General features: G+C 51.5%; 1 protein-coding gene across 4 annotated transcripts; it reads right to left on the bottom strand.

Annotated features, from left to right (window-relative positions):
- On the bottom strand, positions 1–26,702 carry CABP1 (calcium binding protein 1). Of its 4 annotated transcripts, none has more exons than XM_032241866.1 (7): positions 25,911–26,702; positions 10,871–11,050; positions 7,313–7,343; positions 6,882–7,025; positions 6,385–6,494; positions 6,002–6,149; positions 1–449 (listed from the first exon to the last, which is right to left on the bottom strand). In XM_032241866.1, the coding sequence occupies exons 1-7, from the start codon at positions 26,568–26,570 to the stop codon at positions 424–426; spliced, it is 1,299 nt and encodes a 432-aa protein (XP_032097757.1). In that variant the 5' UTR covers positions 26,571–26,702; the 3' UTR covers positions 1–423. The 4 variants fall into 4 exon arrangements, with proteins under 4 accessions (XP_032097757.1, XP_032097767.1, XP_032097775.1 ...); XM_032241876.1 differs by lacking the exon at positions 25,911–26,702 and adding an exon at positions 16,694–18,460; XM_032241884.1 differs by lacking the exon at positions 25,911–26,702 and adding an exon at positions 16,694–18,459 and having other exon boundaries at positions 10,871–11,041.

The raw sequence follows: 26,702 nt of genomic DNA, 5'->3' as shown, positions 1-26,702 counted from the left end.
TTGCTCTTGGAAATATTTTTATTGGTTCTGAGATAACAGGGCTGAGGCGAGCTGGGACGGGCGCAGAGCGAAGGAGGGAGGCTTTGCCCTGGGGCGGACATGCTGTGTGGGGTCTGCTGGTAGGCTCCCTGGCCCACCCAGCCAGCAGCAGCTGGGCACATGGCACTTGGCGCCTGGCATGACCTCTGCCGGCTTGGCACGGTGGCCTCCTTGTCGGCGGGCGCCCCCGCTTTCCAGTTGCAGGAGTTAGTCTTTCACAGTGCGGAGGGGTGGGGGTCCGGGGTGGGCGCCTCCCCGGGGTGCAGGCAGGCCCCATCCGACAGTACATCCTGGGCTCTTGGCGGCTACGGTGGGTGAGGCCAGCTCTGGCTCCTCTTCGCCCCGCCTTGGGAGCTTGGCAGTCCTGGAGGGGCCCTCACGGCCTCAACGGGACATCATCCGGACAAACTCTAGAAGGGCAGAGGAGCAGGTGGGAGCAGACAGCAGCCGAGGCTGCCCCAGGATGCTGCCTTCAGACCCTCCCCACTGCCACTGCCCCAGCTCTGTGCTGGTCCCCCATCCATTCCACCGGCTCCAATCCATCCACGCAGCAGCGAGTGAGAGTGTTCTAATCTGCGGATCTGACCCCTGCATAAACTCCCACAGCTCTCCACTGGAAAATGCCCAGTATCCTGACACAGCCTCGTGGCCCTCCCTGATCTGGCCCAGCTGACGTCTCCAGCCATATCTCTCAGGCTAACTACCAACGTCTGTGCTCCAACTACACAGATCTTCTTTTCAGCCCCTTAAGTGCAGCTGGTGCTCTCGCTTTCACCTCTCAGCATTTTTTTTTTTTTTTTTTTAGAGATGAAGTCTTGCTCTGCCCCAGGCTAGAGTGCAGTGGTGTGATCTTGGCTCACTGCACCGTCTGCCTCCCGGGTTCAAGCGATTCTCCTGCCTCAGCCTCCCAAGTAGCTGGGATTACAGGTGTGCACCACCATGCCCAGCTAATTTTTGTATTTTTAGTAGAGACGGTTTCACCATGTTGGCCAGGCTGGTCTCCTCTCAGCTTTTCTGAAAACAACCTGTACCCCCATCCTCCCCCTTTCTCCTCCTCCTCCTCCTCCTTTTTTAATGTAGAGACAGAGTCTGGCTCTGTTGCCCAGGCTGCAGTGCAGTGGCATGATGATAACTCATCGTAACGTCCAGCTCCTGGGCTCCAGTGATCCTTCTGCCGTGACCTCCCAAAGTGCTGGGATTACAGATGTGGCCACCATGCCCAGCCCCTTCTCTCTCTCTCTTTTTAAGGGCAATTTTAGGTTTACAGCAAAATAGAGTAGAAAGTACAGAGATGTTTTTCTGCATCCCCTGTCCCCAGGTATGCATAGCCTCCTACACCAACGGCCTCCACACAGAGTGCTGCGTTTGTTATAACTAAGAAACCTACACCCATACATCGTTATCACCTGGAGGCCACAGTCTACATCAGGGTTCATTCTTGGCTGTGTACATTCTATGGGTTTGTACAAATGTATAATGACATGTATCCTCTATTATATCATACAGAATCGTTTAATTTTTTTTTTTTTTTAAAGATGGGGTTTCACCATGATGGCCAGGCTGGTCTTGAACTCCTGACCTCAGGTGATCCGCCCACCTCGGCCTCCCAAAGTGCTAGGATTACAGGTGTGAGCCACTGCACCCAGCCTAATTTAATTTTTAAAAATTTATTTATTTACTTACTTATTTGAGACAGGGTCTCACTTTGTCACGCAGGCTGGAGTATAGTGGCACAATCTTGGCTCACTGCAGCCTCTACCTCGTGGGCTCAAACAATCCTCCCACCTCAGCTCTCCAAGTAGCTGGGACTATAGGCATGTGCCACCAGGCCTAGCTAGTTTTTTTTGTTTGTTTGTTTGTTTTTGTTTTTTGTATTTTTAGTAGAGATGGGGTTTCACCATGTTGCCCAGGCTGGTCTCAAACTCCTGAGCTCAAGTGATCCGCCCACCTTGGCCTCCCAAAATGCTAGGATTACAGGCGTGAGCCACTGTACCTGGCCTCCTACAGAATAGTTTCACTGCCCTACAAATCCTCTGTGCTCTGCCTATTCGTCCCTCCCTCCCCCTAACCCCTTGCAACCATTGATCTTCTTACTGTCTCCATAGTTTTGCCTTTTCCAGAATGTCATATAGACGAAATTATATGGTCTGCAGCATTTTCAGATTGGCTTTCCACTTAGTAATATGCATCTGTATCCCCTCTTCACCATGTCTTTTCATGGCTGGATAGCTCATCTCTCTTTTTTTTTGAGACAGAGTCTCACTGTGTGACCCACGCTAGAGTGCAGTGGTGCAATCTCAGCTCACTGCAACCTCCACCTCCCAGGTTCAAGCGATTCTGTGTCTCAGCCTCCCGAGTAGCTGGGATTACAGGGGAACACCACCATACCCAGCTAATTTTTTTGTATTTTTAATAGAGACAGGGTTTCACCATGTTGGCCAGGCTGGTCTTGACTCCTGGCCTCAAGTGGTCCACCCACCTTGGCCTCCCATAGTGCTGGGATGACAGGCGTGAGCCACTGCGCCCGGCCTAGCTCATCGCTTTTTAGCACTGAGCAATATCCGATTGTCTGGATGTACCACAGTTTATTCATCCATTTGCTTCCTGAAAGGACACCTCAGTTGTTTCCAAGTTTTGACAATTATGAATCAAGCTGCTCTAAGCATCTATGTATAGACTTGTGTGGATATAAGTTTTCAACTCATTTGGGTAAATACCCTTCCCTTCTCCATCACCTGGTGGCTCTTCCCATTTTGGGGGGGGGCTCTAATTATTTATAACCACCTCCAGGAAGTCTTCCCTGATCCCTCCCTGCAGCTTGACACAGGTGCCCCCTCTGTCACAGCCCACTGTGCTTCTCTAGCACAGCATGGACGACATTGTTGTTTTCTCTGCTTTTCTTGCTGGTCTGGGGCTCTTCGAGGGAGACCAGATCTTAGCACACAGCATATGGACAATACCTCCTCATAGGATGAACGGGGGACGCCAGGCTTTCAAGAGCAAGGCTGTCATCTCTGGTGGGCACTACCTGGACTCATGGAGACCTGAGGTTTTCGGATCTGGTGGTAGCAAAGCCTTCTCACCAACTATCCACACCCCCCGGCCTTGAAGGCCGACTGCTCCTGAGAGAAAACCTCCCAACCTTTGTGTTCTGGACACTCACAGTCTCTGATACATGCTTATCTTGTCTTTTTTTTTTTTTTTTTTTTTTGAGACAGAGTTTCACTCATGTTACCCAGGCTGGAGTGCAATGGCACGGTCTCGGCTCACCGCAACCTCCGCCTCCTGGGTTCAGGCAATTCGCCAGCCTCAGCCTCCTGAGTAGCTGGGATTACAGGCACGCGCCACCATGCCCAGCTAATTTTTTTTTTGTATTTTTAGTAGAGACGGGGTTTCACCATGTTGACCTGGATGGTCTCGATCTCTTGACCTCGTGATCCACCCGCCTCGGCCTCCCAAAGTGCTGGGATTACAGGCTTGAGCCACCGCGCCCGGCCGCTTATCTTGTCTTTATGCTCAGAATGCAAGTACCCGGCACGCAGAGTCAACATTTTACCCTTTCCCTGTATCCCGTGGTGCCTCGCATGGCAGAATGCACAGGACTACATACAGTTGTGATTTCAGGCCTAGGGTTATGCCCCAGCTCTACCTCTTAATAGGTAGGCAATCTTGGGCAAGTTATATTACTTCTCTGAGCCTCAGTTTCCTCATGAGTGACATGAAGTTATAATAACGCAATCCACAGAGTCACAGAGAATTAAATGTTATAATACGCATAAAGCTACTTAGTACAATGACCACACATAAGCGTACAATAAATGAGAACTATCATGATTATTATTGATTCTTTAAAAAGAAAACCTTTGAGGCTGGACATGGTGGCTCACGCCTGTAATCCCAGCACTTTGGGAGGCCAAGGCAGGTGCATCACTTCAGGCCAGGAGTTCAAGACCAGCCTGGCCAACATGACAAAATCGCATCTCTACTAAAACTACAGAAAATTAGCTGGGTGTAGTGGTGCATGCCTGTAGTGCCAGCACGAGAATCGCTTGAACCTGGGAGGCAGAGGTTGCAGTGAGCCGAGATGGCGCCACTGCATGCCAGCCGGGCGACACAGCAAGACTCTGTCTTAAAATAATAAATAAATAAATAAATAGCAAGCCTTTCCCTGAGCCTTAGCTGTGTTATGCAGGAAATGCAGAGATTAAAAAAATAGGGTTCTTCTTCTTTCAAAGTTCCGAGTCAATCGGGAAGACAACGCTAGGCGGCAGTTAGGGGACAGTGTGAGGAACAGGTGAGTCTGCGGTGCTGTGAAAACCCAGGAAGGGGAAGTTCAGTCCGAGGAACCAGGGAAGGGTGCTAGAGGAAGCAGTCCCACTGGGTCCCGTGGGCTAACAGAACTTAGCCCAAGTGAAGAACAGGATGAAAGCCCTCCTGGTAGCCGGGCACAGTGGCTCACGCCTATAATCCCAGCAGTTTGGGAGGCCAAGGCGGGTGGATCACTTGAGTCAGGAGTTCAAGACTAGCCTGGCCAACAGGGTGAAACCCCGTCTTAATCAAAAATACAAAAATTAGCCAGGCATGGTGGCGGGCACCTGTAATCCCAGGTGAGAGTGAGAGGCCGAAGCAGGAGAATTGCTTGAATCCAGGAGGTGGAGGTTGCCGTGAGCCAAGATCCTGCCACTGCACTCCAGCCTGGGCAACTGAATGAGACTGTGCCTCAAAAACAAAACAAAACGGAACAAACAAACAAACAAAAACGCCCTCCTGGCAAAAAGATCAGTGTATTCAAAAGAGACCCTACCAGGTTCCCTGATCACAAGTATCACAAGTATTTTGGTGGAGTGTGAATGAAGGGAGGTGAGCTGTGGTCAGATCTTCAGGAGCCTAAGTGTCAAGTTGAGGAAGGCAATGTTCAGAAAATACCTACCATGGATGGGTGCCTGAGTGGGTAGAGAGATAAATGGATAGAGAAGGATGGGTGCAGATGGACACATGGATAGCTGAACGGATGAGTAGATGGATATAGATGGGGAAATGACTGAACAGATAGATGGACAGACCAATGCAAGTATGGGTGATGTATATGCAGACAAAGAGACATAAATTTGTGAATGGAAGTATAGAAGTATGAATGCACAGAGAGAGGCGTAGATGAATACATGGATAGATTCATGGGTGAATGTAGAGAAGAATGAATAGATGCATGAATGGACAGATAAATGCATAGATAGATGGTTATAGGAATGATTATTTAGAGATGGAGGAATAGATAAATAGATATCTGGACAGATAAGGAGATAAACAGATGAAAAGATGGAGAGATAAATATGGAAAGATGGACAGACGGATAGGTAGATGGATGGATGGATGGATGGAAAGATGAATGGATAGGTAGATGAATGGATGGATGGATGGATGATATATAGATGAATGGATGGTTGGATAGATAAATGGATGGATGGATGGATAGACGGATGAAGGGATCGATGGATAAATGGATGGATGGATAATGGACAGATGTATATATAGGTAGATGAATGGATGAATGGATGGATGGATGGATAATGGACATATGTATATATAGGTAGAAGAATGGAAAGACGCGTAAATGGATTGATGGATGGATAGGTAGAGGAAAGATGGATGGATGAGTAGAAAAATGGAAGGATAGATGAAAAGATGGATAGATAGGTAGATGAATGGATGGATGGATAAATGGACAGATGAATGGAGAGGTAGAGGATGGATAGACAGATGGATGGACAGATGCATGAATAGATGCATGGGGTAGGGGTGGAAGGTGCATTAGAGGGGTGCATGGATGGAGGGATAGGAGGATAAAAGGGCCGGGAACTGGAAATTTAGGGCAGATTGATAGTTGCATGGTGGATACACAATTGGAAGGCTCCATGGATGGCCATTGCTGGCTTGTTCTCTCCCACTTTCAAGCCCCGCCTACCTTCAAAGTCCACTCGTCCATCCCCATTGAGGTCCACATCTCGGATAATTTCCTCTATGTCTCGGTGTCCCACCTGATGACCCAGGAGCTTCCTCATGGCCTCTCGCAGCTCACTGGTGCTTATTTCCCCATCACCATTCGTGTCAAACTAGAGAGGGCAGGAAGGAAGGAGAAGTGGCCCCAACGTGGCAACTGGCAGCAGTAGATCCCAAAGCTGAACTCCTTCTCAGTGTCAGTGCCCTCCTTTACCAGAGACCCTTTTCTGTCTAAGCTCCCTCCCCTGATCTGGGACTTGGGGCTCAGGCTTCTTTTGAAGTAGTTATCCTGCAGATAGGATTCCAACAGCCCCCTCACCCCCACACCTTCCTGCCTCTGCCCGTTACCTCTCGGAAAGCATCTCGCAGTTCCTTTACACCAATCATATCTGCTGTCTCTGCCAGGAGTTTAGGCCCCATTAGCTCCACGAAGTCATCAAAATCTACATGGCCACCCACTGGAGAAAGAGGAAAGGGCTAGGTCATCCCCGATCTCCCCATTCCCCATTTCCAACTAGGCAACTGACAGAACGGGCAACCCCTCCTTGACCTGCTCATCAGACAGAGAAAAACATCATAATAACAGCAACCCTCTGTTCAGCTCTTCCTGTGAGCCAGTTATTGGACTGTTTTATGCATATTCCCTAATCTACTTTCTAGGCTCCATGCTTCCAATTCAGCCCTCATTTTACAGGTGAGGAAACAGGCTCAGAGAGGGTCAGTGGTTGGCCCCAGCTCACAGAGCTGGAAAGAGGTGGGTGCAGAATTTGAAGCCAGTCCTGTCGGACTGCAGGACAACAAAGTGAGGACCGGAAGGGACACAGGTGGCTGGGAGAGGGACTCACGGTTCATGTTGATCTGCTGAGACAGCTCGATGAGCTCCATCTCGGTGGGCATGTAGCCCATGGTGCGCATGCAGTTGCCCAGGTCCCGGCAGTTGATGTAGCCATCCTTGTCCTTGTCGAACTCTCTGAAGGCCTCTCGGAGCTCTGGGGAAGTGAGCACAGGTGGATGTGGTTGCGGGTGGGACCGCAGAGCCTCTGTGGGCAAAGGCAGCCCAAGAGCCCACCAGCGTGGAAAGAGGGGCCGAGGAGCTTCGCAGGACGCTGGGGCATTTCTCTTGCCTCCTGTGCACACCTCCAGCAGCTGCTTTCACAGAAGATACCCAGCACTGCACCAGGCCCCATTCCCAGGGGGCCTCTCTTCCCATCAACCTCCCCTCCCACACCTTCCTGCAGGGCCGGGCAGTCCTTTACCACAAGGGGCCAAGTTTTACCTTCAATTTCCTCTGGTCGAAGTGATCTATCCTGAAACAAAAGAACATGTCCTATTAGCTGCAACAAGGGAGCTGGAAGTCACAACATATCTAACCTGGGGGCCAGCCAAGTGGCAGCAGGCACCGGAAACGAGGTGACGAGGACGCAGCAGGGGTGTGCCTGGATCAGGACCTTGAGGGGAAAAGAAAGCCTCACATCTCCCTTAGATATGGAGGCTCCTGGGCCCCTAACAGGAGATGCCCAAGGACCTACCAGCCCCACCAGCCTGGGCACAGAGCCTCTGTGCCCCCAGCCCCTTGTTCCAGATACAAGAATGGGTCAGCAGGAGTCTGAGGCTGTAATGAGCTATGATGGTGCCATTGCACTCTGTCAGCCTGGGCAACAGGGTGAGACCCTGTCTCAAAAAAGAAGAATGAGTCAGGGAACAAAGTTGGTCTGGTGGCAAAAACCTGCAAAGTAAACAAGGTCTGGGGAGGTCACAACAGAGAGGAGAGAACACCACCCAGTGAAACAGGAAGAGCAGGGAACAGAGGCTGCAAGACAACAGAAGAGGCCCCGGAGGGGAGAGAAAGCAGGGCCATCCTGAAGTGGGGGAGGAGGGCAGGCAGGAGTCAGAAGGAGACATGGCAGCAGAATGGGGGCTGTGCCTGCTTCCTGGGCACTGCCCCACCTTCTCCAATTTGACCCCCGTCCCTATACATTGCCCTGTCACAGGACACCGCAGAGGACCCCAGGGCCAACGGTGCTTCTGGCTGCAGCCAGGGTCCAAAAAGCATCCATCTCCAGCCTCAAGTGGTGCCCAGGTCTCCTGGGAATTGAGGCAACCCTGAGTCGAGGCGTCAGAACAGATGGCAGCGATATCTCCAAAGAGCAGGCCTGGTTGGTGAGGTGCCAGTTATCCCGGGCATGCCCAGGAGACAGACTGGCATGAAATGGATACAGGTGCCCAGCTGGACCTAGTTAGTAGACTCCAAAAGTGGCCTTCAGCATCCATCCTCCTCCCACGTTGCAGCTTTTGGGCAGGGAGAACACGAGGTAGGTGTGCCCATCCTGAAGAGGCTCACACAGGTATGGGCATACCTCTCGTGAACACAGACATGCAGGCATGCCACAGTGAGCGTGCGGCATCCCCACTGTGCACACAGGCCGTTCCAGCCAACGGGGTCAGGGTGGGTAGAGACAGCCACTCCAAACTGGCCCCAGAACAAAAGATGACGACATCAGAAAATGTGCAGATCATCTAGAAAGGGAAGGGCTGCTGAGTCACATCTCATGGGACAACTGGGTGCACAGGACTAAGAGCTCAGAGGTAGCTCTGTGTGGCAGGACAGTGTTGAGAGCGTGTGTGAGCTTGGAGGGAGCAGGCTGCAAGCTCCCAGCTCCACCAGGGTGGGGGTAGGAGTCACCTGAAGGGAGGCATGTCTCTGAGATGACTGCATGGACATTCACCTAAAAAGCTCACCATGGGCCAGGCATAGTGGCCCACAGCTGCAATCCCAGCACTTTGCGAGGCAAAGGCGAGAGGATCACTTGAAGCCAGGCGTTCAAGACCAGCCTGGGCAACATAGCGAGACCTCATCTCTACAAAAAAAGAAACTTTTTAAAAATTAGCCAAGCATGGTGGTGCGCACCTGTAGTCCCAGCTACTCAGGAGGCTGAGGCAGGAGGTTTACTTGAGCCTGGGAGGTGGAGATTGCAGTGAGCCAAGACTGCACCAATGTACTCCAGCCTGGGCAACAGAGTGAGACTCTGTCTCAAAAACAAAAAAACAAAAACAAAAAACAACAACAAAAAAGGAAGGGTAGGTCAGAGCCATTCCAACACAACCCCGTGTGTTCCTAGATGTTCTTGAGTGACCAGAAAGGATGTTTTGTGCAATGGGTCATCCCAGCAGTCGGTGAAGGCGAGTGAGCAAGTACATGTGTGTACATGTACATGCACGCTCCCTAGGACCAGCTACTGAGACCTAATAAATCCTTTCCCAAGCATCAGGCCTTAAGCAGCCTCCCACTTCTCCATGGCCCAGTTCTGCAGGACTCGGGAGGAACAGGCACTGCTGACCCCATGGCAGCCCCTTCCATTCTTCCGATGTGCCCAGAATCCAGGAGGCAGCACAGCCAGGTGGCCCTTCATGGGGTGTGCCCGCCACCGGAGCTGGTCTGCTGAGTGCTGAAGGCTGGTCCTTGGATCACACTCCCCATGCAGAGCAGTAGCGATGTGTGTTCTTTGCCCTGGAGTGGAGCCAGGGATGCCCACTGATGTGGCAGGGACTCATCAAGTGCAGCAACTCAGGGTCAGGTGGGAATAGGGTACGGGAACACTCCTTTCTCCCCAGTTCATGTGGTCGGGGAGACGCACTTGGGCCCTAGAGGCAGACAGACCTGAGTATGAAGCTCAGATCTACTTTCTCAGGCAGCTCACTCTGTTCTCTGAGCCACAGTCTCCTCACCTGTAAAATGGGTTAACACCAGTACCCACCTCACAGGGCCTTATCATGCATTCAGTGAGACAAGCTATGTCAAGTGTTTAGCATGTGGCCTTCAATAAATGCAACCTACAAATGTTTACATCTATACCATCCTCATTATTCCTCTCTTCTCTTTATATATATTTTTTGAGACGGAGTCTCACTCTGTCACCCAGAGTGGAGTGCAATGGCGTGCTCTTGGCTCACTGCAACCTCTGCCTCCTGGTTCAAGTGATTCTCCTGCCTTAGCCTCCTGAGTAGCCAGGATTACAGGTGTGTGGCACCACACCTAGCTAATTTTTGTATTTTTAGTAGAGACAGGGTTTCACCATGTTGGTCAGGCTGGTCTCGAACTCCTGACTTCGTGATCCACCCACCTCAGCCTCCAAAGTGCTAGGATTACAGACGTGAGCCACCGCGCCCAGCCCTCTCTTTGACTATTTAGCTACTTGTAAAAAGCTGTCCAATTCAGAAGCTGCTAGCCACATGTGGCTATGTAAATTTGAGTTAGAATAACAGAAAACCCATAACTCAGTTCCTTAGTTGCACTAGCTACATTTCAAGTGGTCAATAGCCACACGTGTCTAGTGGCTACTGTATGGGACAGCACGGGGTTTAGAATATTTCCATCATTGTAGAAAGTTCTACCGGATAGTGCCGGTATACAGAGTTGTTAGGAGAACAAGAGGCTCTTGAGTCCTGCTATCCAAGTGTGAATCCTACCTCTACCACCGACAAGCTGTTACCTTCAGCATGTGACCTCTGCAAGTCAGTTTCCTCATCTGCAAAATGGGGATGATAAAAGCACCCACCTCTTAGGGTTGCTCTGAGGCTTAAATGAGGCAATCCGCCAGCACACTAGGCACAGCGCTCACCTAGTAAGTGCTCAAAACAATGTATCTAATAGTATTATTATTTTGCTGGTGGATATGGACTCACACCAGCACTTTGTAGCCATGAATGGAAAACTTTGGGGATTAGATTCACAAGTTGGGGGCATGAGCTCTGTGTAGACCCCTTCTTCTTCCCAGCACCTCCTTGCGCCCTGTGAAGCCAAGTTCAGCAGGCTCCACCGGGCCAACTTACGTACAGGCTGCCTGTTCTCGGCGAAGCCCTTGCGCAGGAAAATGCAGGCAGGGCCCAGCAGGTTGTGCATGACGGCACAGTTCTGGGCCAGCGTCAGGAGCGGTCCCGGGAGCTCGGCATCTGCCGCCAGCCCCTCCTCGCTTGTCTGTACCACCATGTAGCTGGTCTGTTCCTCCTGGAGCATCTTCAGCCAGCACCACGCAAATACAAAAGAGAGGCAAGGTGTTACCTCCCTGCCCAGCCTGGCTCCTGGTCCCAGGAGGGGCTTTCTGCAAGAGGGGACCCTGAGATTCCTGAGTGTGCACAGGCACAGGCATCAAATCGGTCCAACAGACGAAGTCTCCAGTCCTTGATGGAAACGGTGGTTCCAGGGAGAGCTTAATGTGATGCCCTCTGTGTGACACGTGCACACGTGCACAAACACACGCACACACATCACCCACATCACACATGCACACACATGTGCACACACACATGCATACATATGCACACAAGCACACACATCACACATGCACACACGTGCACACACACACACACACTGGCACATCCATATGCACAGAATCACACACTCATGCACATGAAGAGACAGGAGTAGAGGGAGGCTTCCATTCTAACCAATGGGAGGTGTTCAGTCAGAGCCTAATGAAACAACATCCTTTCCCAAAATGCTCCCAGCATCCCAGTTCAATCAATCTTCAGGGCTGTCATTCCTCCCAGCTCCCAAATGGTACCCCAGCCAGATCCCCGCTGGAAGGCTGTGAGGGCAGTTGGAGCCAACAGTGTGGAGACCAGGCTTGGCTGGTCTGCCAGAATGTGGGTTGCAAATACAGGTGCCATTGCTGACACAAATGAAGCAGGCTGGGTGTGAGAGGTGGGGGCTGGGGCAAAGTGGAGATGGTGCCCCTGTCCTTTTTTGTGTGTGAGACGGGGTCTCACTCTGTCGCCCAGGCTGGACTGCAGTGGCACGATCTCGGCTCACTGCAAGCTCTGACTCCTGGATTCAAGCGATTCTGCTGTCTCAGCCTTCCAAATCTCTGGGATCAATTACAGGCATCCACCACCACGTCCAACTTTTTTTTTGTATTTTCAGTAGAGATGGGGTTTCACCATGTTGGCCAGGCTGGTCTCGAACTCCTGACCTCGGGTGATCCTCCTGCGTCAGGCTCCCAAAGTGCTGGAATTACAGGCATGAACCCCTGCGCCCGGCCTGAGATGGTGCCCCCTCTGAAGAGGTAGTACTACTTAACTGCAGCCCAGTGTAACCAGATCTGATTTAAAGCACGGGGTGGACCACACAAGGCACATCTGTAGGTAGGATTCCACCCAGTTTGTGATTTCAAGACTAGACACTCTGTTGTCATCCGCCAGTTCTCCTTTTCCTCCCTCCTGCCTTCCCTGGCTCCCTGCCTAGCCCAGAGGGTTGGACCTCTGGAGGCTAAGGCAGGGGGCCTTCTCTGCTTACCGAATATAGCTGTGCTCCCCGGCCCTGACCAACCCATCCTCCTCCCTGAAGGTTCCCACGCAGCTATAAAAAGTCAGCACTGCCCATAGACCTTCCTCTTAGGACATCCAGACACAACATTCATTTGTGCCCGGCCCCCAGGATGCCCAGTGCCTCCCAGAATCTAGCTCCTGCACTCTGCCTTCAGCCCAGAGCCTGCGTACCTTCCTTCAACGTGGGGGGTCTGGCTAGAGCAGGACTTTCCCAAGGAGTGACAGGAGCTGAAACCCTAGGACTGTCTGTCTGAAAACTGCAGGTCTGCACAGCTATCCTTCACCCTACCGTATTCTACTTGCAGCCAGATTCCTACAGGGCAAAGAAGGCCCTGCCTGGCTAGGCACGGTGGCTCACACCTGTAATCCCAGCACCTTGGGAGGCCAAGGCAGGTGGATCACAAGGTCAGGAGTTCAAGACTAGCCTGGCCAACATGGTGAAACCCTGTCTCTACTAAAAATGCAAAAATTAGCTGCCTGGAATCCCAGTTACTTGGGAGGCTGAGGTAAGAGAATTGCCTGAACCTGGGAGGTGGAGGTTGCAGTGAGCTGAGATCACGCCACTTCACTCCAGCCTGGGTGACAGAGCAAGACTCCGTCTCAAAAAAAAAGAAGAAAAAAAGAAGGCCCTGCCTAGGAGAATATCCCAAGACCCCGGGGCAACCTGTCCTTCCAGGCTGAGAAGCAGAACAATCTCCTGCCCACCCTGTTCTCTCCCCCTACCCCCTCAAGGCTACAGACCGAGACTCCCTTCCAACTTCCCAGGCCTAGAGAGGGTGGTGTAGTATTCTGGTTCCTCAAAGGGGAAGCAGCTACTCAGGTCAGAGGTGAAGGAACCCAGTCCCAGGGTCAAGTTTGATGAGTGCAATAAATGTCCATTTTAGGTGACCTCAGAACTTGAGGGATGTCAGATAGACCAAGGGCCCCTTCTGGTCTAATATCCCAAAGAGGTATGATTCAGAGCCTCGGCTGCACTCACTCAGACTCCTGGGACCTAGACTAGAGTGAGGCAGAACAAGAGAGACCTTCCCATCTGGGAGAGTGAATCAAAGCATGCCTTAGATGACAGTGACTGGCCTAACCCCAGGAACCAGTCTCAGGAGATGTCTGCAGAGAGTCAATGTTTTTGTTTCTGGCTGAATCTTCTGCACTTGGCTCAGAGACAGCATAACCCAGGAAGGTGGGGAGGTAGCAGGTAGCACAGAACTCTAAGAGGCAGGCTGGGCACCGTGGCTCATGCCTGCTATTCAGCACTTTGGGAGACCGAGGCAGGTGGATCACCTGAGGTTGGGAGTTTGAAACCAGCCTGCCAACATGGTGAAACCCCATCTCTACTAAAAATACAAAAATTAGCTGGATGTGGTAGTGGGTGCCTGTAATCCCAGCTACTTGGGAGGCTGAGGCATGAGACTCACTGAACCCAGGAGGCAGAGGTTACAGTGAGCTGAGATTGCACCACTGCACTCCAGCTTGGGTGACAGAACAAAACTCCGTCAAAATAAACAAATAAACCTAAGAGGCAATTTAGCCTGCTGGCTTTGAGCTCAAACAGTCTTAGGGACAAATTCTGGCTCTGCCACTTGCTTGCTGTGTGACCTTAGGCAGGTCATTTCACCTCTCTGTGCTCCAGTTTCCTTCTCCATACCATGGGAGATGATCATGACTAATCACAGGATTCCTGTGACAAGTAAATGAGTTATGCACATAAAGTGCTCTGCATGGTGCCTAGGGCATGGCAAGAGGAGGTGAATAAACAGAGTTGCCATAGTGATAGCAATGATGGCGAGGATGATGGTGGTGGTAGTGATGTAATTTAAGAGATGCTGGGTGCCAGAAGGCATCTTCTTCTGGCTGCTGAGGAAGTGGGAGAGCATCTGCCAATCAGGAGAGAAATGAGAAGGATGGAGAGGAATTCGCTCCCATGAAGAATGGAGCAGTGGTAGCTGGGGAATTTCCACTGCATCTCTTGATCATAATACTGCCTGGCACCAAGTTGCCCCAGAGGCTGCAATTCTTCTCCGGCCAATGATGGCACCTGACAGCACGGTCCTGCCCGGCTCTGAGCTGGTGCAGGCTGCCTCTCACCATTTCCAGTTCCCCAGATACTGCTCAGGAAGCCAAGTGGGCAGTGGCCCATGGATCGACAATTTCTCCTGGCACCCAGGTGACGCCCCCTAAGTGTGACTTGGCAACAGGAGGGGCAAGCATGCCTCATGACCTAACAGCTTTCTAATAACACAAGCCGGCCAAGAGAATGCGCGTCAAAGCTCCCTCTCGCTGAAGGTCTTCAAGGAGTAGCTGAATGAGGGAGTGCCTGGTGAGCGGGGAGGGGACTGATGTATTGAGCGGGAATTTGGACTAGATGACTTCTAAGGTCAGATCCAGAAATCTATGAATAACATTTCTGACAGCAGGAGAAAGAGAGGGGCGGCCTCTCATAGAGGAAAAAATAAAAATAAAATGCCAGTTCTGATTTTACACAGACCAGGGTTTAAATCCCAGATCTGCTTCCTATTGACCATGTAAACTTAGGAAGGCTCTATCTTTGAGTCCAGCTTCTTTTTCAGCAAAACAGCCAAAAGAACTACGTAGAGGAAAAGAGAAAATGAGATAACAAACATTAGTTATGTTGTAGATACTTAGAAAAAAAGCAATTGTTAATACTATGATAGAAACATGAAATTGACTGCAGTAAGTTTATCTTTCGTCTCTTACTCTATAAACTCAGAATCTTTCCTATTTTCTGTTTCTCCTCCATCCCTCTTCTCTAAAAACCCAGAGGGGAAAAATTATGATTATGATGACAATAATACTAACCTTTATGAACTATGATATGCCGCACACTGTGCATAGCACTTTATTTCATTTTCAGAATCACCTTCAGAGGTGAATATTAGTATGCTCAATTGATGGATGCACAAGGGAATCGAGGAACAGAGAGGTTAAGTAAATTGTCTAAGGCCACATAGCCAGAAAGAGGAGACCTGTGTAGTCTGACTCTTAAGCATGCCATTGTGTAAGGGAAGATGGGTGGGACAGAAGGATAATTCTCATTCTTAAGTTCACTTCCTCAAGCTCTGACGAACCTATCACGAGGGCTAATTCAGATAAATTTCTGCTTCTCTGAAACAGCACGGAGGCCACTTCCGATGCAGAAGACTCCCCTAAGAAGATAACAGATTATGGGGGAGGTGTCCATGGAAGAAACAACAAGCCCTTGGAAGGATCCAAGGAACAGTGGAGATTAAAGGAATCTGATGTGAGCAGCTTAGCCAAATGACGAAGATGACAAGCAGAAAAGCCCAAATGTCCTAAATTGCGAGGCTGTTAAACTGACCCAGAAGAGAGGATGGGGCTGGGGACAGAGATGCCTATAGCTCGCCCGAGGCCATAGGTAAGTCACCTAACCCCTCCCGCTGAATGTCAATCAAGTTCCTTGTCTGGAAAATGAAAGAATTGGAGGAAAACATCCCCATCATTCCTTCTTCCTTTAAATAATATCTATGAGTCTCTTCTATGGCCTGGCTACAGAGTGCTAGAAAAACAGGCAAAGCCCACCTAACCCAAAGCCCTACAGGTGCAAGCCCAGCCTTGCATGAAAGTTGCTTTAGAGATGATTATTTTCTTTCCAAAAGGAATTCTTGCAAAAAAAAAAAAAAATCCAAGTGTATGAGCGATAAAGCCACTAAAGAAAGTGACTTATATACACCCGCTGCTCAGTATATCTCCTGAGCAGCCTGTTTCTTAATGGAAAAACTCCTGGGCCCTAAAACCAGTCAGGTCCTATTTGAGATGCTCTGACTTAAGAATGATTGTGGCAGAAGAGGATATACTCTGTTTGGTTCCTTTCAGTAGCAACAGGATCTACCTCAAATCCACGATCCTGAAGGCTTTGAGGGCATCAGAGAGGGTCACAGACCCGCAAAGGATATGAGTGAGCCCCTGGCCTTGCTGCTGAGAAGGATCTTCAGATCCTGCCAGTTTTAAGGGACATGGCCAGTCCCTTGAATGACAAGGGTGCCAGTCAAGTTCACTGACATCTTAAGGATCCACCCTTTTCATTTGACATCCCAGAAACCCCAAAGCTACACAGTTTCTTTCCTAAGCCCTGTGCAAATTCCCGAACACAGTTTCACCACACCCCCACGCCCAAAGCCTGGGACATAGAACGGTAAAAGGAGGGTGTCTGGGGTAGGAGCAGGGAGGCAGCTCTGGGCAGAAACCCTGGGAAAGGTAGCAAGCTCCAGCCACCCCTTCTGTGCCCAACCTCTGGGACAGATGGTGAGATACCCCCAATCCCCAGTCCCAGATCTTGGGAACTCCAGAAACATACCTTCCTTGAGAGATTTCTCAGTGGAGACTTGACACAGTTGCCCATCCTAAGTTGAGGCAGCCTCTCTTTGGATCCCCGGGTCCATGAAGGAGGCTCCTGGGGGGGCGAGGGACCTCCGTCCCAGTCTCTGCCAACCCCAGCCTCCCTCCGTCTGTGCCGTTCTTCCTCCAGGACGGATGTGAGCCCTCTCTCGCGCGCGTGCTCTCTTACTCGTCTGCCTGCTCCTGCTCTGTGATTTTTTTTTTTTTTTTTGGTGGATTGTGTGTTTGTGTGTGGGTTTAACTTTCTGGGCACTTTCTTAAGAGGATGAAAGCAGAAGGGGCGAGTGCAGGGCACAGGGAAAATCACCTGAAGAGCTGACGGCAGAGAGCAGCGAAGCTGGAGAAGGCTGCCGGATCATCTACATCAGATCAGCACTCAGTCCTCTCTCTGGTTCTCTCCCCTTCTCTTGGCCCCTCCTTTCCCTGCTGCCAAATCTGCAGGGAGATGGCCTCAGGGAGGGGGGCCCAGAATGGCAGCTGCGGCTGGGAATTAGGCCAGCAGGCCCAGAAAGGGAAGCTGGCTAGTTTGGATCCCCGAAGCCAGGGTGCCTGCCGCAAAGCCCTCAGCCTTGTGTGTGCACACACGCGCATGCACACACACACACGCATGCACAAGCACACACACATGCACACACACGCACACATGCACACACAAGCACCCAGGGAGATGCATGCCCCTTCCAAAGAGCAGTGAGCTGGACAAGCACTCACTGCCCCTGGCAATTCCAACTGCATTGAGAGCTGCGGCTCCAGTCGAGGGCCTGGGAGGTCTTGTGACGTCTCCATTATGCTCCATTTTTCACACTTGTCTTGTCACTGAAATGGGACGAGGCTCGGGGGCTGGCAGTGCAGATGGGCCAACAGTCAGATCAGATCCTTCTGCTCTGTGTGCAATCTCTCCGACTCAAAGGAAACCAGGAGATGGCCCTGAGGGCAGCATGACAGAGGCAGCGCAGGCTCTCAGGGCATGAGCAAGGTCTCTTGAACCTCCTCCTCCTTGCCCCATCTCATCCGGAGCGAAGACCTCTCCCCAGCTTCCTTGGGGTGCCAAGCAGAGAAGCAGCCCTTTCCAAAGCACTCTTCGAGGTCCCACAGCTGGAGCTTTTTAGGTGACTGGCTCTTCCTCATTCCTCCAGGGTCTGGCTTTGATATGAATTCATCTCATGCCTCAGAGGTCCCATTTGAGACCTACAGCCCCAGCCCGATTCCCCGAGTTCAAGTGTCCCTGTTTTCTGCATCCAGCTTTTCCCAGCAGGGGGCACCAGAGATAGGCTGGAAGCAGAACTCCTCCCTGGCCCCCAGTGCAGCTGATTCTTGCACCCGTAGCTCAGTTTTCAGCCCGGAGAGCCTCCTTTCCCAGGAACTTTTGTCCCGTTTGGGGTGGCTGCTCAGAACTCCCGTTAGGGAATATGGGTGGGGACACTGCCCAGAGGGTGTTCATGCCTGGGGAGCTGGGAAGGAGGTCTCTGGAGAACTCCTTGACATCCCGGGTGCTGCAACTGACAACCACGCAATGGTTTAATCAGGGGAGTTACTCAGCAGCCTTGTTTGGGCCAAACCTCTGGAGGGGGAGATGGAGGAGGAGGAGCCTGGGGGGCGGGTATTGATGACTAAAGAACAGAGAAGAGGGTGATGATGCATGTCTCGTGGAAACAGCATGAAGGAAGCAGGCCCGGGCAGGGGTCTGGGTCAGCGGACTCCAATGAATGGAAAGGACGGGGAGGTCTGGGGTTCAGTATAGCTCTACCAGCTTCTTTTTTTCTTTTGTTCTTCCCTTTTTTTTTTTTTTTTTTTGGATACAGAGTGTTGGTCTGTTGCCCAGGCTGGAATGCAGTGGTACAATCTACATCACTGCAACCTCTGCCTCCTGGGTTCAACCAATTCTCCTGCCTCAGCCTCCCGAGTAGCTGGGATTACAGGTGTGCACCACCATGCCTGGCTAATTTTTGGTAGAGATGGGGTTTTGCCACGTTGGACAGGCTGCTCTTGAACTCCTGACCTCAGGTGATCTGCCTGCCTTGGCCACCCAAAGTGCTGGGATTACAGGCGTGAGTTACTGCGCCCAGCACTGCCAGCTTCTGACTAGGTGGCTGCCTTCCATTCCTGAGCTTCAGTTTCCTCCACTGGAAAATGGGGCTTTCCCTAGCTTGCTTATATAGCACATATGGGAAAGTGTGAGACACTGAATAGCTACTGGATCAGTAATTATTTAAATGGAAGAAGTATCATTTGTCCATTGTAGAAATGTCAGACACTGTGTTTGGCTCTGGAAAGATTGTGGGGGGATAAGATAAACACAGTTCCTGACTTCAGGGAGCTTATGTTCTAGCAGGTGGGCAGGAGAGATTAGAGCTGGGAACATGGTTATTTGATTACATTTCAGATAAATGCTATGAAGGGAAAATGCAGAAATTCTGAGAATGTGAATGAGGAGACTCTGTCTGAGTCTAGGGGGATCAGGAGAGACTTGTAGGCAAAATCTAGAAAACAGACCATATAGGCTCCTTTGAAACAACAGTGCTCATTAGGGACCCCAGAGGGAATCTCAGGTTAAGGTCCAGGTGTGAATGGATGGATATATATAAAGGCCAAAACGGCACGGTGAAGAGCAGAGATTCTCAATGCTGGCTGTAGACTGGCATAACTGGGGAGCTTCCCCAGGAATTCTGACTTAATTCTATCTTCGATGGGCACTGGGCATCGGGTTTGCTTAGTACTCCAGGTAATTCTAACCCACAGACAGCATTGGGAACCACTGATCTAGAGGTTAAGAGCTTGCGGCCACGTGCAGTGGCTCACACCTGTAATCCCAACACTTTGGGAGGCTGAGGTTGGGGGGGGATCACCTGAGGTCAGGAGTTCGAGGCCAGCCTGGCCAACATTGTGAAACCCTATCTCTTACTACAAAAAATACAAAAATTAGCCAAGCGTGGTGGTGGGTGTCTGCAGTCCCAGCTACTTGGGAGGCTGAAGCAGGAATATCTCTTGAGCCTGGGAGGAGAGGTTGCAGTGAGCCGAGATTGTGCCATTGCACTTCAGCCTGAGCAACAGAGCAGGATTTTGTCTAAAAACAAAAAAAAAAAAAAAAAAAACCAGCTTGGACAGCAGAGTCATGCCAACTTGAGTTCAAATCATGTCCTGTCATGTCCTGGGCCAGGCACAGTGGCTCACACCTGTAATCCTTGGAGGCCAAGGCAGTAGGATCATTGAGCCTAGGAGTTCGAGAGCAGCCTGGACAACATAGTGAGACCCCGTCTCTATTTAAAAAAAAAAAGAAAAATCTTGTCTGCTACTTAGTAACCATGTGACCTAGAGGATATGTTAATCTTTCTCGGCTTCAGTTTCTTCATTTATAAAATAGGGAGTCTAATAGCACCTCCCACAGGGCTTTTGTGAGGAGCTAATGAGATAATACATGCAAAGGGCTTGGCACTGTGCCAAGCATCTAGAACGCACCCTCTTTTCCTGCCCAGCATTGGTCTTAAAGGGCCAAGTGTGCCATCCATTTGTTCAGCAGGGCATCCACTCAGTCAAATCTGGTGGCTCCTGCCCCCTGCAGGCCAGTCCAGGCATAGCACCCACTTGTCGACCTTGGGATATGCCTCTGTCCTTGGAAACAGGAGACAGCAGCCGCCAAAACCTGGACCCTATGGAAAAATCACACACTTTGAAGAAATCCCATCCTGCTTTGGGGGCAGGTGTAGGAGCTGATACTAGCTTGAGGTTTAAGGATAGCAAGAGATCCAGGGATTTCGATGTGCTTAAAAGCTTACTTAAGCTAACTTGAGCTGGGCAGGTAGGCAGGAGGGACAGATGGCTCAGCCCTCAGCAGGAAATTTTAAAAGGGCTGAACAGCTGGGTATGGTGGCTTATGCCTATAATCCCAGAACTTCAAGAGGCTGAGGTGGGAGGATCATTTGAGGTCAGGAGTTCAAGACCAGCCTGGGCAACATAGCAAGACCCCATCTCTATTAAAAATTTTAAAATTAGCCAGGTGTGGCAGCTGTGCCTCTAGTCATAGATACTCAGGAAGCTGGGGCAGGAGGATCACTTGAGCCCAGGAGTTCAAGGCTGCAGTGAGTCCTGACTGCACCCTGCACTCCAGCCTGGGTAACGGAACAAGACCTTGTCTCTTAAAAAAAAAAAAAAAAAAAAAAAAAAAAAAAAAAAAGGCAACAACAAACAACCAAAAAAACGCTAAATAGTGGAGGCTTCCTGTAAGGAGTGAAGCATGCCCCCACCTCCCATCTCTCTCCACTGTGGAGCAGCCCGTGAGCCTCCAGAACCCCTACTTTAAGTGCTGGAATGGAATAATAGGATCAGAAGGATGAGAAGGATAAACTCATTGCTGATTATTCCTGATTAGGAGGGAGACTGGCCTTTGGCCCTGGTCAGCTCTATCACCAGCATTTGAACTTGGATGACAGCCCGGTGCTAAGACACTCAGGGAAAGCGGGACTGTAACATGAGAGGTGCTTTGCAGATGCTTCTGACGAACAGGGAACACACTTATGTGACTTCCCACCAAAGTAGCATGGCACATACAAAACAGGCAGGTATTTTTGGAGACAGGCAGACCACAATTCTCTGCACAGTCCTGCCACCTACTTATTTACTTATTTTTAGAGACAGGGTCTCACTCTGTCACTCAGGCTGGAGTACAGTGGTGCAATCATAGTTCACTGCAGCCTCAAACTCCTGGGCTGAAGCGATCCTCCTGACTTGGCCTCCCAAAGTGCTGGGATTACGGGTGTAAGACACTACACCCAGCCCTGCCATGTACTTACTGTGTGACCTTTGGACAAGTCACTTCCTCTCTCTTGAGGCTTACTTATTTCTTTTTTTTTTCCAGACAGAGTCTCACTGTCATCCAGACTACAGTGGCACAATCAGCTCACTGCAACCTCCACCTCCTGGGTTCAAGCAATTCTCGTGCCTCAGCCTCCCAAGTAGCTGGGATTACAGGTGCCCGCCAACATATCCAGCTAAATTTTGTATTTTCAGTAGAGACAGGTCTCACTACGTTGGCCAGGCTGGTCTCAAACTCCTGATCTCAAGTGATCCACCTGCCTTGGCCTCCCAAAGTGCTGGTATTACAGACATGAGCCACTGCACCTGGCCAAGCTTTCCTCATTTCTAAAATTGCAGGGTGTGGGGTAAAGATGCTGTGAAGGTCAGGAGAAGACACTTTGTCCACTGTGCAGTGGGCTCTAGACTGAGGGCTCAAGTGCTCATTGTTGTCTCTCAAAAACAGCTGGAGGCAAAGGCCAACCTCCTGGAGGACTCTCACTGAACTGACTCCAAGCTATTCCTATCACCTGTGACTGATGTTAACCACAAGCTGACCTTCACTTTCCCTCTCCCCAGGCCCCAGAGAAAGGCAATAGGGGCCCCAGGCCCTCTCAGAGAGGAGGGAGACACTTGACTGGAGCAAGAGTGAGGAATAGACACAGCCCTATCCTGGGAACATAGACTTAGTGCAATTAAATCCATGACCCAAACCACCATGGACTCTCCCCATCTAAACCACAGGAACTGGCCAGACGCGGTAGCTCATGTCTGTAACCCCAACGCTTTGGGAGACTGAGGCAGGCGGATCACTTGAGGTCAGGAGTTCGAGACCAGCCTGGCCAACAAGTGAAACCCCATCTCTACTAAAAATATAAAAATTAGCTGGGTGTGGTGGTGGACACCTGTAATTCCAGCTATTTGAGAGGCTGAGGCATGTGGATGGCTTGAATCTTGGAGGTGGAGGTTGGAGTGAGCTAAGATCATGCCACTACACTCCAGCCACTACACTTCATTCCTTCATTAAATACTGTGATCCTGCTATGTGCAGAGCAGTATGGCAACAGGGATACACTTTTCGTGTTGGAAGACATGTTTCCATAACTGGAAAAATGGGAAGGATGGGACAGGGCTGTGGGTTTTATCCACATTTGCCTTCTGCATGAGGCATGTTTCTTCTCAAGTTCAGGGTAAAGAGCAGAAAGCCTGTTTCTTAAAATAGTCTTCTAATACCCAAAGCTTTACGTCATCATTCCACTGCTGAGTTAATTTCTGACATCACATCTTCTCTAGGCAGCTGGGTGGCATGCCCTTAGCTGGCCACAAAGAGGGAGTAGGGAAGATCCTTTGACAATCAGCTCCTTCCCTTAATAGCTGTCCTCACCTGGCTCAGAGTCAGCTTTCAAAGTACCTTACGCATGCCCTCAGTCAATTACTCTATTAATAACAGCAATAACATTAATGAAGGCTGCCCTTTATCCAGCACCCACTACGAGCCAGGCATTTGATATCCTTAATCTTGTGTAAGCCTTGTAATAACTGCAAAGCAGTTTTTGTCAATCTCCTTTCTGGATGAAGAAACCAAGACCAGGGAGAGAAAATAACATGCCCAAGGTCACAGAGATTGAAAATGACAGGGCCAGCATTGGAACTTGCATCTCTGCTATCTCCCAAGCCTCCATTCCACGCCTTAGCCACAAAACTGTGTGGCCTCCATGCATATGCAATAAGGTTGCTCTGTGAGGTCACGGGAGAATCTTCATCCCTGTTTCCTTTAAGGTAAGAATTCATCTTGGTGCTTTCAGAGACAGTCTGAACCCTGGCTCTCTGAGACCCTCTTACAAATGAAAACGAAAAAGACCTCGGTAGTTAATCAACAATAACCACAACAAGAATAATAACTAACACTGATAGAGTTAGGATGGGCTCTGCGCCAGACCTGGGCTAAGCTCTCTCTATCTCTCCACATCTCATTTAATCTCCCAAATGCCCTGATGATCCCTATATTGCAGGTGAAGACATAGAACTTGGCCAGGCATGGCGGCTCATGCCTGTCATCTTAGCACTTTGGGAGGCTGAAGCAGGTGGATCACTTGAGCCCAGGAGTTCCAGACTGCCCAGACAACATAGTGAGGCCCTGTCTCTATTACAAAAAATATTTTTTTGAAAGAGAAATGGACTTAAAAAGGTTAAACAATTCAATTAAAAACAAATGGAACTTGGGGAGACATGAAAAATATACTTCCCCGGGGCTATATTTTGTCCTAAGCAGATCTTAACTAAAAGTTTCTCTATTCAGAACCCCATCTGCCTTCTCTTGGTTCTGACCCTGTCTCTGAGGACAGAAATCTCAATACGGAGAAAAGAGAAGAAAAGATGAATTCCTCTCTGTCACGGGAGACTGGAGGCTCTGACACAAAAGTCCCAGCCTGGGTTTGTTGTTTTTGCTGCTCACGTAGATGACTTAGTGGTGTCAGATGGGAGCCCAAACGGAATATTCTGGGCTTTAAAGTAAAAGCCCGCAGCTCTGAGAAGCATGAGTTTCCACAGGGAGGTAGTAAATATTTGATGGGAACTTCCAGCTCCTCCTGACTTAGGTGACCCTGGTGACATTTCAGAACACTGGGCTGCAGAATTCATTTAATGATTGAGAAATGAGGAGAAACAAAAGCATGTAGCTGCAATGCTCAGAGCTCAGAAAGGGCTCATGTAGGCAAATTCTGCAAGACAGGAAAGAAAGGGCTTTTTTTTTTTAGGAGCTGAGTCAGATCAGCAGCAAACTGAGTAACCAGAAAGTGTATGCTTCTAGGCCAATGACCTACCCTTCCAAACTGCTAGGCACAGCCAGGGCCCTGGCTATCTGGTTCACTCTTGTCTTCCTGGTGTCTAGCAAATGTCTGAACGAACCAACCACAGGAACTAAAGAAACCTCTGAAGGTCTCCTTAATAAGTGCTCAAGAAATATTTGAGAAATGAATGAATTGGTATTACCCATTCAACAACACAGCGTTCCTGCCGCCACCCAGCCCCAACCACTGGTGCCCTGACAGCCTACACCTCCTCACTAACACAAACCACTGCAATGAATTCCCCTGACACATAGCCTCACTAACTCTCACAGCTCTGCATCCAAATCTCTACTCCAGAGAACTATTTCCAGCTAACTTGGCTAACGAGGGCTCCCTGCAGGAACAAAGCCACACACCGCTGCCCTATGGCCCCACCACAGCAGCCCCGCACAACCCAAATCGATGTGTAGCTGCCTTCATGTCAGACCTCCACCAGCAACTGCCACTGCGGAGTAGTATTTTGAAAAGAGATGTGCAGATCTGATGCAAAACACACAGGGCCTCCTTGGAATCCCGATCCAGTGCGGCAAGCCAGGAGCTAGAAGCGGCTTCCTGCTAGATCTTAGCACAGAAAGGCGCAGGCCCCCGTTTCCCTACAAACCACGCAAACACTCGAATCAGACCTCTGCATGACACCTCTCCGCGGCTGCCACAGAACTGTCTCAAACCTGTGCCAATGAGTTTGACTTGATTACAGACTCTGAACTAGGGGAAAGCCTGGCTTTCCTCCCTTCTGCCGAGCCTGTCTCCCCAGCAGCACAGCCCCAAGCTGTAGACCTGGACTGTGACTATGGAGCAGCTTTTAAAGGGCAGGTGTCCAGGTGCCAGGGACTCTTGAGGGAAAGCCCTGGGGGAACCACTGATGGCCTCTTCGTGGCCCTTCTGATCCTTCCAATGGCATCCCTGGAGTGACAGCTTCCTTAAACCACTCCAAAGTTTCAGTGTGAGCCACAGCTCTGCTCGCCCCTCCATGCCTACCCAGACACCTCTTCTCTTTCCTCATATTTTTGAATCTCCTAACTTTTCCCAGGCCTTCAGGGACATGATAGGCAGTGGCTAGCGTCCCTCACCCTAAGTAAGTCTGTGTTCTCTGAGGTCCTCTCTCTTGACCCCTATACTCCAAACCGCTTGCTCTCCTGAGTCGCACCCTGGCGGTCCTGGCCAGAGGCCAGAGGAGTGGATTTGGCGCCACCTGCTCGGAGCACCCCTCGCTCGGAGCGCCCCTCCTCGACCCCCGCGAATCCAGGAGGGTCGTAGAGGTCGCTCCCTTCCAGGACTGGCGGGTTCCGGCAGGTGTGAGAGAAGCCAGGCGGGGACGCCTCGCCCCAAGAGGCCCGGAGCGTGGACAGCGCACGGGGTGCTGAACCAGGCATAGGAGGAGGAGTGCCAGCAAGGGCGCTGGCCCCGGGAGGACGAGGTGAGCCGAGGTGTGACCCGTGGGGGCCGCGGGCCGCGGGAGGAGGCTGTGGACGTGCAGCCACGGCCGGCAGGGTCCCGAGCGCCTTTCCCCGGAGCGCTGGCGGGAGGCGCGGCCCTTACCTGGCCGAAGGCGGAGCTGAGCATGGGGTGCAGCCGGTGGAGGAACGGGTCCGCCTCGGACGCAGCGGCTGGAACGGAGTCTCCGCGGCCCGGGGCTCGCAGAGAGCCCCGGGGGCCGAGCGCCGGGGACAGTCCCCGTTCCTCCCCATCCCGCCTGCGGGCCGGCGGCAGCGGCGACGACGGCGAAGGTCGGGATGCCGCAGCCGGCAGCGCCTCCCGGGGCCTGCAGTGCGCCTGGGGGAGCCGTGGGCTCCCCCATGCGCCCTCCCCTCGTGGCACCGGCCGGCACAGGGGCCTCCGCGAACTGGGGTCCCCGGACGACTGCGGCGTCCCCGGGCAGGAGCCGGGCAGCCGGCGGCTGGGCAGCCCCGGGTCCCGGGCAGGGCCGTGGCGTGGAGCCCGGCTGCCCCCGCTCGCCGCCGCCGCCGCCGCCGCCGCCGCCTTCAGCAGCGACGTCTTGGACTCGCTTTTGGCGATGTGCGAGCTCATCACGGCGGGGCCCGCGCTCGCATGGCCCGGCGGGGGCGGCGCGGTGCGGCGCGGCGCGGGGCCCCCGGCGGGCAGAGAATGGGGCGCCCGGCGGGAGCCGAGCCCGAGGACGTGCTGGAGGCGGGCGCCGTCCCCCGGCCGCTTAAATGCGGCCCCGTCGCCGCCGCCCATGTGACAGCGCAGCCTCTACGCCCGGAGCCCGGAGCTCCCGGCGGCTGGCGGTGCAGATCTGGGGGCGCTGCCGGCTGTCCCCGGAGAGCCCACCCCCGGCTCCCCGGCGGCCCAGGTACCGCCGCGCCCCGC

Source organism: Sapajus apella, unplaced genomic scaffold, assembly GCF_009761245.1.
Source record: "Sapajus apella isolate SASKATOON/1434 unplaced genomic scaffold, GSC_monkey_1.0 scaffold2, whole genome shotgun sequence".
NCBI classification, from domain to species: domain Eukaryota; kingdom Metazoa; phylum Chordata; class Mammalia; order Primates; family Cebidae; genus Sapajus; species Sapajus apella.
The sequence above is the reverse complement of the archived record's forward strand: the minus strand, read 5'-3'. Positions and strand labels throughout refer to the sequence as shown.